The sequence below is a fragment of the Dendrobates tinctorius genome, unplaced genomic scaffold (genome assembly GCF_039654945.1).
Source record: "Dendrobates tinctorius isolate UK_male_01 unplaced genomic scaffold, ASM3965494v1 ptg000055l, whole genome shotgun sequence".
Lineage (NCBI taxonomy): Eukaryota > Metazoa > Chordata > Amphibia > Anura > Dendrobatidae > Dendrobates > Dendrobates tinctorius.
In genome coordinates this window covers 2,715,133-2,731,067 of record NW_027361723.1, presented here as the reverse complement: position 1 = coordinate 2,731,067, position 15,935 = coordinate 2,715,133, and the positions used below count along the sequence as shown (strand labels likewise).

The window sequence follows — 15,935 nt, the reverse complement described above, 5'->3', positions numbered from 1 at the left end:
CTAGGGTCGGGTTTCGTTTCATGAAACCCGACTTTGCCAAAAGTCGGCGACTTTTGAATTTTTTAGACCCGTTTCGCTCAACTCTAGTGGTATATATGTAGTATGCATGTTGCATGCATGTGGAATATATGCAGTATGTATGTTGCATGTATGTAGCATGTATGTAGTATGTTTTTTTTTTTTTTTTTACATTCAACACATAGGCCGGATGATGGGACTACTACTGTCCCATCATTGGTTAATGTGTCAATCACCGTCATGGTAGCAGGCATCGCCCGATGGGACTTGTAGTCCCATCGGACGATCCTGCACAGACCCCCGCAGCCTGCACAGACCCCCGGACAGTCGGCACAGCCCCCCGGCAGGCCGCTCAGACCCCCGGACAGTCAGTACAGACCACCGGCAGGCCGGTACAGACCCCCGGGCAGTCGGTACAGACCCCCGGCAGGCCGGTACAGAACCCCGGGCAGTCTGCATAGACCCCCCTCCCCCGGAAGGCTCGAACTGACGGCGCATCATGATGACATCATTTCGGCAGCCAATCAGAGCCACAGCAGTGGCTCTTTGCATTATGGGAACTTCCGATTCCGACATTGAAAAAATATCGGTACTCGGTATCGGAATTCCGATACAGCGAATATCGGCCGATACCCGATATTTGCAGTATCGGAATGCTCAACACTAGTAGGGATATATTTGAAACATCCATCTTTACACTTGTCTTTCAGAGTCCCTCCTTCATAAATGAAACAAGATGTGTCTGCTAATATCACACACCACATGGCCACCTAGGGTTGGTAAATGCTACAATGATAAAGCTGTGACCTAGGAGTCAGGAATGCTTCCAGGGGTGATCCCCATGATGTCCCCTGTCATTGCAGCAGTGTTTCCATCATTTTCAGATGTTTTTAGACCTGAAAAGGACCCTTGGGGGGATCCATGTAGAAATGCTGGGGTCTCCCATAGACTTACATTGGGCTCGTTGTTCTGTCCAAGTACCTGAGTATTCAAATTTGCTCAACCCGAACGAGCACCCGAGCTCTTTACTGCTCGCTCCTCACTAGGTATGATGCTTTGATCTGTGATATTTTAGCAATGAAAGAAAAGCAGGAGGATTCGTGGTTTATTGGCTTTATTAATTCTTATTTTTCTGCGTTACTTAGTATTTGTTCAGTGAAGCCAGCGGCTGATTACACTACACTATTGTGGGGTTAACCCTTTTAGTAAGTATTATCAGGACTCCCAGTTGTGTCTGCAGTGATTACAGGGGGCTGCAAGCAGCAGATGCTCTGGAGGAGCCCGATGTGAGCGCTGCCGGGGGCTGGGGAGAAGGTGCCGCATCTGTGGACACTGCTAAATAAGGGGAGATCAGCAGCAACACGGCAAGTAAGGAGTTAAACGGAGTTGGAAAGACGTCTATGTACGTCACTGAGGACGGCGCTTTACCGAGGATTCCCGCTCATTGTCTGATCACAGGATCCGTTGGGGGATTTGAAGTTCCCGCTCTTGTTCCGCGGAGGATTACTACCGGTCACGGCTGACAGCGGAGATCACAATCCCGTCACCCGAGAACCGCGCTGAGTCCAGCCCTCCAGAGCCGCCATCACGGGATCGTCCTCCGGGAGGAGCCGCAGTCACTGATGTGGAGAATCGCCGGCAGCGGCCGCCAACTCCCCCCCGATACGTGATCACTGCGTGTTATCTCCACAGCGATGTCAGGGGCCGGAGGATCAGACACTAATGAGGGACTCCTCTCCCCCCACAGGTCTGAGGCTTCATATGATATTATCCCATTCATCTCCCGACACTCCAGTGTTTTGGGTAGAAACCGCACAACGGATTCCAGTGTGCGCAGCAACCTACAGACTGGTGGCGGCAGCCCGTGGTGTCTGGAATGTGAGGACCCGAGATCAGCGGCGTCAGCTCTGGTGGTGACGGGGTGGGTGGCTCTTAGAAGAGCCTTTGGTTGTGTAGGTGGGATCGGCGGCAGCGCTCACTTGCTCTTGCCGGACTTGCTGCTCTCGGTCTTCTTGGGCAGCAGCACGGCCTGGATGTTGGGCAGGACGCCCCCCTGGGCGATGGTCACCCCACCCAGCAGCCTGTTCAGCTCCTCGTCATTGCGCACCGCTAGCTGCAGGTGTCGGGGGATGATGCGGGTCTTCTTGTTGTCTCGGGCGGCATTACCGGCCAATTCCAGGATCTCAGCGGTCAGATACTCCAGCACAGCGGCCAGATAGACCGGAGCGCCGGCGCCCACCCTCTCGGCGTAGTTGCCTTTGCGGAGAAGCCTGTGCACACGGCCAACCGGGAACTGCAGTCCTGCCCGGGATGAGCGGGTCTTGGCTTTAGCGCGGACCTTCCCTCCTTGTTTGCCGCGTCCAGACATGGTGGTGATCGCTGATAACAAGAAGAAACAGAAAAAAAAAATCTGCGTGATATAAGGCAATAGCTGCGCGGCTGTCGCTTTTATAATCATCTGCCCCGCCCTCCTCTCCTGTCATTGGATGGATCACAAGTTACCAATGTAAATCAGACTTGTGGAGCCATCAATGAGCTGCAGTGGGCGGAGCGACTGACGGTTCCGTTGGTCACATGACTTTGTCACCCAATAGCACGGCGATCTGACAGCAGAGTCATTTGCATGGCCGGGCTATAAACTCCTCTGGGAGGAGCAGATCGTTATTCTTCTCTCTTGTGCGGAGACGTTTCTCTTTCCCATCATGCCTGATCCCGCCAAGTCTGCGCCAGCTCCCAAGAAGGGCTCCAAGAAAGCCGTGACCAAGACTCAGAAGAAGGACGGCAAGAAGCGGAGGAAGAGCAGGAAGGAGAGCTACGCCATCTACGTGTACAAGGTGCTGAAGCAGGTCCACCCCGACACCGGCATCTCCTCCAAGGCCATGGGCATCATGAACTCCTTCGTCAATGACATCTTCGAGCGCATCGCAGGGGAAGCCTCCCGCCTGGCTCACTACAACAAGCGCTCCACCATCACCTCCCGGGAGATCCAGACCGCCGTGCGCCTGCTGCTGCCCGGAGAGCTGGCCAAGCACGCCGTGTCCGAGGGCACCAAGGCCGTCACCAAGTACACCAGCGCCAAGTGAGATCTGCTCCGCCATCACCCCAAAGGCTCTTCTAAGAGCCGCCCACCCCCTCACCATAAGAGCTGCTCCTCCGCTGCCCTGTGTAGTGTCCTCATCAAGGCCGTGCATGTGCTGAGCAGCTCCTTTCCGGAGAAAACTTCTACACTGGGACCTCCTCTCTCCAATAGGTCAGTGATAATGATTGCAGGTGGTGCGTTGCACTCGGCGATAGGTCCTCGCTCTCCCGCAGCTGGTAATGATGATCTCTGCTCAGTGACATTTCCAGTAGATTATCCTCCTGGTTGGATCTCTGCTTTCTCTTTATCTCCTCTGACATTAACCCTTTCCATTCCAATATGTGAGTTTCCTGTGAATGCTGGGGGTGGTAGTAGTGAGGTGCAGACACAACACTGGATGAATCCAGGAGCCGCGCTACAGCGATCTATGAGGGCACCCGGCCGTCACTGCGCTTCACTGGAATAATACAAGTTCATGGAGTCTCGGATTCTACACACTCCTTTTCCTTCCGCTGTCCGGTTTATGTGCGTGTTCTCCCTATACGGATCGCACTCTCTCAGGAATAGATGGCGGCTGCGGTTTCTGATATCACAGGTGAGAAGTGAGATTCCAGTTATCGCTCAGCACTTTCTCTAGTCTCATCCATTGTAAGGGAGAGGGGTATGGTGTGCACAGCCGGGGTCTGCGGTGCTTGAGGCGGATTCTGTACAGAGCAGAGATTCAGCAGGAATACGGTCACTAAGGAGTTGAAAGTAAATTAAGTAGCGGGCGAATGGTCGGTTCTTTATTTCGATGTTCCGCCGTCATTTACTGAGCCGTTAGTGAACCCTAATTTCCCGCTCAGTCGCACATTGCGCTCCGGAGAAGCGTTAGCGATCACAATCTGATGTCACACGCGCTGGGTCCTGGTGCCGCCTCTCCAGTGTGTTCTGCCTATACCCGTATTTGTCCCCGGATCGGTGCTGGCGCCTTCCCACTCCCTTTTCTATATTGTCTTAGTGAACATTATTCCTGACGTTGATTGGAGCAGATCCCGTGCGCGGCGATGGTCGCTGCAGATCACATCGGTGGTTGGGGATCGTTATCTTGTATCTGATATTTCTCCTCTTCTCCGGGGATGGAGCCTCCGGGACTCGTTACATGCGGCTCCCTGCCCTGTACTGGCCGCCACCACCTGTAATGAGGAGCGACTGCCTGGGTCAGATGAGGCTTCTGGAGATCACTGTCCCTAAAGTATTTATTTACTTATTACATTTTGAAGAAGCTGGAAAATAGCAACGGAAAAATCCAAATAACGGACAGATCTAGCGGCGGCGCCGCGATGGGGAGTTTTGTTGAATATTCTTTGTAACAGAGAGGGGGGGGAATTCAAAATCACCAACAGTCCTGTATTCAGCCAATCAGAGAAGAGGAGGAGCTTAACCGCGAATTCAATACTAGAACCCCCGCCCCGGAAACGGTCATCCCTCCTGTTTTCGCTCCGGTCCGCCCCGCCTCCATGTAAAGGACCCTGCGCTCATTAGTCATCGTGTTCTGCTGACTACAGGAAGATGTCTGGTCGCGGTAAAGGAGGGAAAGGTCTCGGGAAGGGCGGTGCCAAGCGGCACAGGAAGGTGCTCCGTGATAACATCCAGGGCATCACCAAGCCTGCCATCCGCCGTCTCGCTCGCAGGGGAGGCGTCAAGCGCATCTCCGGCCTCATCTATGAGGATAATCGCGGCGTCATGAAAGTCTTCCTGGAGAACGTGATCCATGACGCCGTCACCTACACCGAGCACGCCAAGAGGAAGACCCGTCACCGCCATGGACGTGGTGTACGCGCTCAAGCGCCAGGGCCGCACTCTCTACGGCTTCGGAGGTTAATGCGTCTCCGCTCCATCCTCACCCCCCAAAGGCTCTTATCAGAGCCGCCCACATCTACTAAGAAAAAGCTATGATCTCCGCTGTGTGATGTGGCCAGGGAGGGAGATTGCGGGTATTTTGTGGTGTTATGTGACATCAGCGGTTAAAACAGATGGTTACCTGTATATACAGCGCTATATGGGTCAGGAATTACTGTATGGATGAAATATCTAGAGCGCTTTATAGAGGCTACATCACAGTATAGAAATTCACCACACTCTGAGGGTATACACACCTTACCCCTCTCCCTATATTAACCTTGGTTATGTTATAGACGCCGCATGTTTTACAATGGATGAGAATAGAGAAAGGTGAGATTTCAGTTATCGCTCAGCAATCACCTGTGATATCAGAAACCGCAGCCGCCATCTATTCCTGAGTGTGCGATCCCTATATGGAGAACACGCACATAAACCGGCAGTTCAGGACTCAGCTCGTTTTTGGGAAGATTTGGTGGCTCTGAAAAGAGCCTTTGTGTTGTGGTTGGAGCCGGGAAGATCTAAGCTCTCTCCCCACGGATCCTGCGGGCCAACTGGATGTCTTTGGGCATGATTGTTACCCTCTTGGCGTGGATGGCGCACAGGTTGGTGTCCTCGAACAGTCCCACCAGATAAGCCTCGCTGGCCTCCTGCAGGGCCATCACCGCGGAGCTCTGGAAGCGCAGATCAGTCTTGAAGTCCTGGGCGATCTCCCTCACCAGGCGCTGGAAGGGAAGCTTACGGATCAGCAGCTCAGTGGATTTCTGGTAGCGGCGGATCTCACGGAGAGCGACTGTTCCTGGGCGGTAACGATGCGGCTTCTTCACTCCACCAGTGGCAGGAGCGCTCTTCCTGGCGGCCTTCGTGGCCAGCTGCTTGCGAGGAGCCTTCCCTCCGGTGGATTTGCGGGCGGTCTGCTTCGTCCTGGCCATAGCTAGAGGTAGAGGTGAACAGATGTGATAAGCAAAGCGGCGGGAGAAGGGTATTTATGCTCCAGGGCGCGTCCTCATTGGTCTATAGGAAACACGCCCCCTGCACGCCACTGGTTGTGGCATAAATAAAAGAAGCCAATAAGGACATGATGTGTTTAACCAATCATTGTGAAGAGCAACTCCGCCTCTCGCCCAGTAACCCCGCCCCCTGTTGTCCCCGCCTCCTCCACGAGGCGGTTCACATCATCCCTTACACACGGAATATGGAGCAGACGCCACTGACGTAAATGCACGGCCGTATCCGTGTACACAGCGCTGTACAGTGCAGAGCTCGTATTAGCAACAGATCACAACTATCCATCCTGACACTGCGCCCAGCATCAATTATATAATGTACTGGCACTGATCGTACAGCTCTGCAGGGAGGAGGTGGTGGATCTCATCGTACAGCTCTGCAGGGAGGAGGTGGTGGCACTGATCATACAGCTCTGCTGAGGACAAGGTGGTGGCACTGATCATACAGCTCTGCTGAGGACAAGGTGGTGGCACTGATCGTACAGCTCTGCAGGGAGGAGGTGGTGGCACTGATCATACAGGTCTGCTGAGGACAAGGTGGTGGCACTGATCGTACAGCTCTGCAGGGAGGAGGTGGTGGCACTGATCATACAGCTCTGCTGAGGACAAGGTGGTGGCACTGATCGTACAGCTCTGCAGGGAGGAGGTGGTGGCACTGATCATACAGGTCTGCTGAGGACAAGGTGGTGGCACTGATCATACAGGTCTGCTGAGGACAAGGTGGTGGCACTGATCATACAGCTCTGCAGGGAGGTGGTGGCACTGATCATACAGCTCTGCTGAGGACAAGGTGGTGGCACTGATCATATAGTTCTGCAGGGAGGAGGTGGTGGCACTGGTCATACTGCTCTGCAGGGAGGTGGTGGCACTGATCATACAGCTCTGCTGAGGACAAGGTGGTGGCACTGATCATACAGCTCTGCAGGGAGGAGGTGGTGGCACTGATCATACAGCTCTGCTGAGGACAAGGTGGTGGCACTGATCATACAGCTCTGCAGGGAGGAGGTGGTGGCACTGATCATACAGCTCTGCAGGGAGGTGGTGGCACTGGTCATACAGCTCTGCAGGGAGGTGATGGCACGGATCATACAGCTCTGCAGGGATGAGGTGATGGCACTGATCATACAGCTCTGCTGAGGACAAGGTGGTGGCACTGATCATACAGCTCTGCAGGGAGGAGGTGGTGGCACTGATCATACAGCTCTGCGGGGAGGAGGTGGTGGCACTGATCACACAGCTCTGCAGGGAGGTGGTGGCACTGATCATACAGCTCTGCAGGGAGGTGATGGTGGCACTGATCATACAGCTCTGCAGGGAGGAGGTGGTGGCACTGATCATACAGCTCTGCAGTGAGGAGGTGGTGGCTCTGATAAGAGCCTTTGTGGGATGAGGACAGGGCGGCTTGGCTTATTTCTTGGCCGCGGGCTTCTTGGCTTTAGCCGCCTTCTTAGCCGGACTCCTGGCAGCTTTGGGTTTCGCCGCCTTCTTAGCGGGGCTCTTTGTCACCTTCTTGGGCTTCGGAGCAGCCTTCGGCTTTTTGGGGCTCTTAACTGCTTTTTTGGCCGCTGCGGGCTTCTTGGCCTTTTTCGGGCTCTTCTTGGGCTTCTTCGGGGATTTTGCAGCTTTCTTGGCTGCTGGTTTCTTGGCTTTGGCCGCAGGCGCCTGCTTCTTCTTGTCCTTGGTCTCCTGCTTCTTGTTCAGCTTGAATGACCCGGAGGCGCCGCTGCCCTTCACCTGGAGCAGGGCGCCCTTGGTGACCAGACCCCTGACGGCCAGCTTCAGGCGGCTGTTATTCCTCTCCACATCGTACCCTCCAGCAGCCAGAGCCTTCTTCAGGGCGGCCAGAGACACCCCGCTGCGCTCCTTGGAAGCAGACACGGCTTTGACGATCAGCTCGGACACGCTGGGGCCAGAGGGCTTTTTGCTCTTCTTGGCGCCCCCTGCGGAGGATTTTTTCGGCTGCTTCTTGGATTTGGTGGCCGGTTCGGCAGGAGGAGGAGGAGCGGCGGCTGGCGCAGTCTCTGCCATCATATAATCAAGAACAAACACAAAGTGCTGAAAGAAAAATTACAAAAGCCGAAGCTGGAGCCGCCTCAAATATATACAGTCACACTGCGCACTGATTGGCTGCCCCTCCTGAGCTTCTATTGGCTGACACTGGTCACATGCCCCGCCCCTTCTGTCTGAGCCAGGTGAAGCTCCGCTCTCCCCTTGTGCTTCCTTGCCCGGGATAAGCGACCATTACCGGTCAGGACCGGGCAGCAGAGCCGCTGTGTCAGTGTCCTCCTCCTCACTGACATCTCCCCCACATGTCTATAGCCGTCACTGGCGGAGGAGGCAGGAAGGAGCCGGGAAGAGCCCCGGAATCTCCCCATAGTCCTCCTGGCCGCACATCATTCTGTATCGGGGAAGATGAATCTGCTGCGGGAGCTCGCTCCTTCTGTTCCCGGCACCTGTCACTATCACAGGGATCTGTACCACAATCTGTACCGTGCAGGAAGCTGATTGGACGATGTGAGAACGACCTGGAGCTGCTGAGAGGTCGGAAGGAGACACAGACGGCGGCTCCGCTCCCTGCAGCTTCTGGCCTGTATATATATATATATATATATCCAGTGTGTGGGCTTGTGGATCAGGAGCGCGGAGTCCAGAATATCTGATGTGTGGAATATACAGCGCTATATGGAGGGTACACGTCCCTCTATGGGGGAGTACAGCCGTCAATGAGGGTGTACCCTAATATAAGGGGAGTATACAGCACTATATTCTAGACTACGATACTATATGGAGGGTTGTCAGCACTATATGGCGGTATACAATACTACTTGAAGGTTATACAGCACAATATGTCCGTATATAACAGTATTTGGCAGCTTACAGCACTACATGGGGGTATACAGCGATATATGATGGGATAAAGAACAATATGGAGGGCCCACAGCACTTTCTGGAGAGTATTTAGCTATATATGGGGGCATACAGCGATATATGTAGGTATCAGCACTACCTTATCCTCAGTTACTATATGGAGGGTATCCAGCACTATATGCGGGTGTTCTGTAGATGACACAGGTTTATAGAGGAGAAATGCAGCACTAGATGGGGAGTATACAGCACATGTAGCCTTTGTAGTGCTGTATACCACCTAGTAGGGAGGATGGTGGATGTACAGCACCGTAGTGGGGGTGTATATTTTTGCAATCCTAGTGCCCGCAGCTCCAGGGCTGATCTGTGTCAACTCCGCTTCCAGCAGTGATCGGAGCGGACGCCACACGGAGAACTGGTAACCTTATACAAGGGCGGCTCCGTGTGGGCTCCGCATCCAGCACAGATCGGATGATACAATCCGCACATGTTCTACCAGGAGGAGCCCGATGTGCTGAGCACGGGGAAATGACGAGCAGCAGACACAGGAGCAATAAGGGGTTAAACGGAGGATAAAGCACGGTGATTGGTCGATTCCTGTGGGCGGGGCTTTAGATCCGTTTGATAATTTGAATCTCCCGCTCAGTCGTGTTCTCGGCGCTCGATCATTAACCCTTCAGTGACTGTGCTCTGCTTGTGGAAGAGACACCATTTCCCGATCACCGTCAGGAGTGAGCGGCCATTATTCCTGTGGACCTTGCGGTAAAGTGAGACTGTATTAACCCCTCACTCCCCAGACCGGTGCCGGCTGCTCATTATCTCACCAATCACAGTTATGGATATTTTATGTAGGCATCTTGTATGCGAGACGTCTCCTCCTCTGGAGGATGGAGCTCCCACACTCCGCAATACACCGGCTCCGGACCTGCGTCATCTCCAGTCCTCTCTCCGGTCCGCCGGGCTCGGATGACGGCGCTGTACACTACGGCGGCAGATTTCCCCTCTGTTCTCTCTTCAGGCTCCGGTTACTGATAAATAAGAAAAGACACAAGCAGCCTCCCCGGTCATGAGGGGAACGAGCCGCTAATGTCCGGCTGCATCCATCAGCCCCAGCACAGGAGAGCGCTGCCGGCTGGAGCCGCACAGTCCTCGGTATTAGGAGCAGTCAGGAAGTCACGGTCAGTGTCCACATGTAGATGGTAAATGAGGAGGGAGACAGTGATGAGATGCAGGCGCTGGACACCGGGAAGCCGCCACTAATAAGGGGGCGCAGAGTCACCGGTACAGGATGTGACCGCTCCGCACTGGATTTACACCGATCCTGAGAAATAGGATCTGACCCAACTCCCTCACCTCAATCATCCGATACCAGGAATTGTCGCTTCTCCAGGACACATGTGGGCGGCTCTGAGAAGAGCCTGAGGGGTGAGGATGGAGCGGAGAATCATTAACACCCCCTATAGTGCTGTATTCATCTAAATAGCGCTGTGAAGCTCGATATACCCCTAGTGGCAGATCTGAGGATCAGAAACAAAATCTCGCCCCTCACCCGTCTTTGAGAGGGTCCTTTCCCCCAGATACAGTTGGTGTGTGACGTCACGGGACATTTTGTCTTCCTCTGTATCCTGGTGATCCACAGTTCATTATGTTGCCTTGGTCAATAATGCCCCTGTGATCAGTGCTGTACAGTGACCCAGGGGCAGACACTTTCAGCTCGCGGCCCCTCCCTGTCCCACATGAGGCTTATGATGGGGACAATCTGGCCATGGGACCCTGGAGCCTTGGGCTCTGAGTAGGGTCATAGTGGGGCCCACCCTACAGTAATAGGCAAATGCATGTAAGCTGTTATCCCTGTTAGGGTGAGTGCACACGCTGCGGAATGCTCTGTGGATTTGTCCGCACAGATTTATTGCGGATTGCTCTGTGGTTTATCATCTCTACAATGGAGCAAATGGCAAACCGCAGCAGAATCCGCAGCGTGTGCACACAGCCTTATAGTGAAGCGTCAACTGTAATACACATCTACTGTGCGCCCCCTGAACTGGGGTCAGAATTACGGTAGTTTGCATTAAAGGGGTTCTTTTGTCAAAACAAGTTGTCACTGATCCATGGGTTAGTACAGCAGAAAGGGGTCAGCAGTGCTCACCTGCCCAGGTCTCTGAGCAAATGCACTACAGGGTGCAGCAGACCCATATAGCAAAGATGGCGGCAACACAGGTCCTGATGAGACAACCACTCCCAATCCTTGGAGGGGGGATTGCTTAGTTTTACATTGCACAGAATCTGCTTGTACCGGGCTCTGGTCACACACAGGTAATGCACAGTGTCCGGATTAGAGCCCATTAGTGACGCCCCGACTATTAGATCAGGCGGCTGCCCAGCACTATCTACATGCATCCCAAGTGAACAGACACCACAGTTTACAAGGCCAAAAATTCTGGGCCTTGCCGCACCCGGAAAAATAAGGTGCAAAAAATACAAAGAAATTTTTCGTCCTCTTTTTGTGGCTTTGCTTTTAAGTTTAGTGTTAGGACTCGCGAGCGTGAGGAGCCCTGACGTGGCTGCGAGCTTGTATATCTTGGCCAAAATATCGGCCAATACCTCACATGTTTCTGTGTATTTTTTGCACCTCATTTTTCCGGGTTCAGCCGCCTGATCTAATAGTAGGGGCGTCACTAATATGCTGTAAGCCGGACACCATGCATTACCTGTGTGTGACCAGCGCCCTGTACAAGCAGATTCTGTGCAATCTAATACTAACAATCCCCCCTCCATGGGTTGGGAGTGGTCTCATCAGTATTCTGCACCTGTGTTGCCGCCATCTTAACTACAAGGGTCTGCTGCATCCTGAGAGGGAGTTTGTTCTGAGACCTGGGCAGGTAAGTACTGATGACCATTTTCTCCTGTATTCTTGAATTTTTGGAGGATTTTCAATCCTCTTTTTGTGGCTTTGCTGTTAAGTTCACTGATCCCTAGGCTCCACAGGATAGGTGATCACTTCTGTCCGACCATTAGAAACTGCACCGATTGGAAGAATGAGGACGTTTTTTCCCCATTTGAAAATGCAGCAGCAGGTGAGATGTCTGACCGCACCTCCATTCATTCTTTTTGGGGCATTAAGAAAAAACAAGTGCAGTCACTGAGACAATGAATATGGATCAGTGATCAAGTTTCACATGAGATCCAATCTAATGGGGATCAAAGCTCCACATTTTGTCGATCGGTGTCAGTCCAAGCAGTCAGACCCCATCAATCAGTATGTTATCGCTTATCCTGTTGAATTTATTACTTTTTTCACTGGAGAAATTCTATAAGTGCATCTCAGCCTCTGTGTACCAATTGCCATTAGTGATTATATACTTTAAAATTCTTCTTCTAATCAACATCTGAGAGAAAAAATGACCGCCATATATAACACAGTCCACTATACCGAGACCAATAATGCCACATACAAGAAGAAATATCACCACCTCCAGACCACATACTGATCATGAATGCAAACCATGACACTAGCAGCACTGTTATTACCACCAGTGACATTATACACAGGAGCTCTATATATAGTGTCAGTGTACAGGTAATACAGTGATCACTGGTGACACTGTACACAGGAGCTCTGTATATAGTGTCAGTGTACAGATAATACAGTGATCACTGGTGACATTATACACAGGAGCTCTGTGTATAGTGTCAGTGTACAGGTAATACAGTGATCACTGGTGACACTGTACACAGGAGCTCTGTATATAGTGTCAGTGTACAGATAATACAGTGATCACTGGTGACATTATACACAGGAGCTCTGTATATAGTGTCAGTGTACAGGTAATACAGTGATCACCAGTAACATTACATAGTAACATAGTTTTGAAGGCTGAAGGAAGACCTTATGTCCCTCTAGTTCAGCCTATTTTTACTGCATTGTTGATCCTGGGGAAGGCAAAAAACCCACAGAGTAGAAGCCAATTTTCTCCATAGGGAAAAAAATTCCTTCCCCTAAGCTGGGTCAACCATCTACCTGTAATATTCTGTTATTTGTAACCTTCTATACTGTTACTCACAAGAAAAGCCTCCATTCCTTTCTTACATTCATTCAGTGAGTTGGCCATCACCACTTCCTCAGGAAGAGAATTCCAGAGCCTCACTGCTCTTACCGTGAAGAACCCTCTTCTATGCTGGTGCAGAAATTGTCTTTCCTCCAAACGAAGAGAATGCCCCCTTGTTCTTGTCACAGTCCTTGGTACAAACAGTTCATTGGAGAGATCTCTGTATTGCCCTCTGATATACTTGTACATATATATTAAGTCTCCCCTAAGTCTTCTCTTTTCTAGAGTAAATAGACCTAATTTTGATAACCTTTCTGGGTATTGTAGTGAACCAACTCCATTTATCATTTTAGTTGCCGCCTTTGAACCCTTTCAAGTTCAGTAATGTCTTTCTTGAGCACCGGCGTCCAAAATTGCACACAATCCTCAAAGTGTGGTCTGACGAGTGATTTGTACAGAGGGAGAATTATGTTTTCATCTCGTGTCCCCAGACCTCTTCTAATGCCTCCCATGACCCTATTTGCTTTGGTGGCAGCTGCCTGACACTGGGCACTCCAATTTAGCTTCTTAATGACTTAGATGCCTAAGTCTTTTTCCATGTCTGATTTCCCCAGCAGTTTCCCATTTAGTAAGTAATTGTAGCATCTGTTTCTCCTTCCCATGTGCATAACCTTACACTTATCTGTGTTAAACCTCATTTGCCATTTTTCAGCCCAATTCTCCAATTTACTCAAATCTGTCTGTAGTTGCAAACTTTCCTCCTTTGTGTTAACTCCCTTACATATTTTTGTATCATCTGCAAATACTGATATGTTACTGTGTAAGCCATCCACTAGATCATTAATAAATATATTAAATAGTAGGGGGCCCAATACAGACCCCTGTGGTCCCCCACTAGTAACCCTGGCCCAATCTGAGGATGCCCCATTAATAACCACTCTTTGTTTTCTATCACTGAGCCAGCTACCTACCCATCTACACACATTTTCCCCTAGCCCAAGCTTTCTCCTCTTACTTACCAATCTTTTATGTGGGACAGTGTCAGATGCTTTAGAGAAGTCGAGATAAATGACATCCAATGATTCTCCTGGGTCCATTTGAGAGCTTACATCCTCATAGGAGCTGATCAGGTTAGTCTGACAGGAGCGATCCTTCATAAATCCATGTTGCTATGGAGTTAAACATTTATTAACATTGAGATATTCCATAATGGTTTCCCTTAGAAACCCTTCAAACATTTTACCCACAACAGATGTTCAGCTTACCGGCCTATAGTTTCCAGGTTCCCTTTTACACCCCTTTTTGAATATTGGTACCACATTTGCTTGCCGCCAATCAAAAGGAACAGACCCTGCTTCTATAGAGTCTTTAAATATAAGGAATAGAGGCCTGTCTATCACATTACTTAACTCCCTTAATACCCGAGGGTGAATGCCATCAGGGCCTGGTGATTTGTCCGTTTTAATCTTACTAAGGCGGTTCTGCACTTCTTTCTGGGTTAGGCAGGTAATACTTAATGGGGAGTTTACATTATCACTCTGCATTTCCCCTGGCAAATCCTTTTCCTGTGTAAACACTGTTGAGAAAAAAGTATTTAAAACATTTGCTTTTCCCACATCGCTCTCTATGATTTCACCCTCATTGTTCTTTAAAGGGCCGACACCATCAATTTTAATCTTTTTACTGTTTATATAATTAAATAATAGTTTGGGATTTGTTTTACTTTCCTTAGCAATGAGTCTCTCAGTTTCCACTTTTGCTAAATGTTTTTGTTTTTTACACATTTTATTTTTTCTCTATAACTTTTTAATGCTTCTTCATTGCCTTCTTGTTTTAGCTTCTTAAATGCCTTGTTCTTGTTCTTTATTGCCCTTTTTACATCCTTATTTAGCCACATTGGTGTTCTCCTGTTCCTAGCCCTTTTATTTCTGTACGGTATGGCTAGCTCGCAGTGGGTGTGTAAAACGGATTTAAATGTTTCCCATTTTTTTTCTGTGCTCCTATTTTTGAGGACATTGTCCCAATCAATTCGGTGAAGGTCCTCTCTAAGCTGCTCACACTTTGCTTTCCTGAAATTCAGCGTTTTCGTAGCCCCCTTCCAGGGCGCCTTACTGAAGGACAAGTGGCATTGTGTTATATTGTGGTCACTGTTCCCTCGGTGTCATCGGCTCGGACTTCTGTTATTCTATCTGGCCTGTGGCTTTACACTAAGTCCAGAAGGGCCGTCCCTCTAGTTGGGCCCTGCACAAGTGGTGACAGATAATTATCCTCGGTCACTGACAGAAATTGGTTTCCTTTCTGAGATCCGCAGGTTTCAGTTTCCCGGTCTGTGTCGGGGTAGTTGAAGTCCTCCATAATAATCACCTCATTGGGATTTGCTCAGTAGCGTAGCTACCGGGGGGGCAGAGGGGGCAGTGGCCCCGAACTCTGAGGGGCCCACTGAGCTATGCTACTGTAACTGTATCGGCGTGCACAGCGCACCCATACAGTTACATTCTGCAGCAGAGCAGGGAGAATCGATCTCCCTACACTGGTGCCCGGCCGCTGAGGGACCTGGTGCCAGCAGTGCGCCCCCCACCTCACAGCCAGCAATGTCGTCCTGAGCTTTTCTGTGCGCACAGGACCTGTGATGAGGTCACAAGAGGGGCGGAGTCAGGGGGTCACATGATCACGGGCTTCAGCACAGGGCTCTGCTGTGCTGGTTGTCATGGTGCTGGATGAGGTGAAGTTTCTGTGTGGGCTCAGGATTGATTTACAGGGTGGATGTAGCAGAGCCGTGTGTGTATGAGGTGTACGGAGGAGCGGAGCTGTTTGTGTACGGAGTGGAGCCGTGTGTGCAAGGTGTACGGATTTGAGCCGTATGTGTACGAGCAGCGTCGGACTGGAACACCTTGGGCCCACCAGAGAAAATCATTCTTGGGGCCCACTATGTAGCTGCATAGAGTTAAATACCAGACCACCAATTATGCGGTAAAACACGCTAATATCCGGGTATAATATAAGGTTGTACATGTCTTAATTATGTAGCAGGAGTTGGGG

The 15,935-nt window shown here is 50.9% G+C and overlaps 4 protein-coding genes and 1 pseudogene across 4 annotated transcripts; 2 read left to right on the top strand and 3 right to left on the bottom strand.

Moving 5' to 3' along the window:
• Positions 1–1,940: 1,940 nt before the first annotated feature.
• LOC141091620 (histone H2A type 1-like) lies at positions 1,941–3,259 on the bottom strand. Its single transcript, XM_073577305.1, has 2 exons — positions 3,156–3,259; positions 1,941–2,397 (listed from the first exon to the last, which is right to left on the bottom strand). Exon 2 carries the CDS (start codon positions 2,384–2,386, stop codon positions 1,994–1,996), a length of 393 nt encoding a protein of 130 aa, XP_073433406.1. The 5' UTR covers positions 2,387–2,397; positions 3,156–3,259; the 3' UTR covers positions 1,941–1,993.
• On the top strand, positions 2,687–3,144 carry LOC141091621 (histone H2B 1.1). Its single transcript, XM_073577306.1, has one exon. The coding sequence runs from the start codon at positions 2,721–2,723 to the stop codon at positions 3,099–3,101; it is 381 nt and encodes a 126-aa protein (XP_073433407.1). The 5' UTR covers positions 2,687–2,720; the 3' UTR covers positions 3,102–3,144.
• Positions 3,260–4,625: 1,366 nt separating the features above from the next.
• Positions 4,626–5,012, top strand: LOC141091622 (histone H4-like; annotated as a pseudogene).
• A 437-nt stretch (positions 5,013–5,449) lies between these two features.
• LOC141091619 (histone H3) lies at positions 5,450–5,944 on the bottom strand. Its single transcript, XM_073577303.1, has one exon. The coding sequence runs from the start codon at positions 5,908–5,910 to the stop codon at positions 5,500–5,502; it is 411 nt and encodes a 136-aa protein (XP_073433404.1). The 5' UTR covers positions 5,911–5,944; the 3' UTR covers positions 5,450–5,499.
• A 1,399-nt stretch (positions 5,945–7,343) lies between these two features.
• On the bottom strand, positions 7,344–8,071 carry LOC141091618 (histone H1.5-like). Its single transcript, XM_073577302.1, has one exon. The coding sequence runs from the start codon at positions 8,014–8,016 to the stop codon at positions 7,393–7,395; it is 624 nt and encodes a 207-aa protein (XP_073433403.1). The 5' UTR covers positions 8,017–8,071; the 3' UTR covers positions 7,344–7,392.
• Between the last annotated feature and the right edge of the window lie 7,864 nt (positions 8,072–15,935).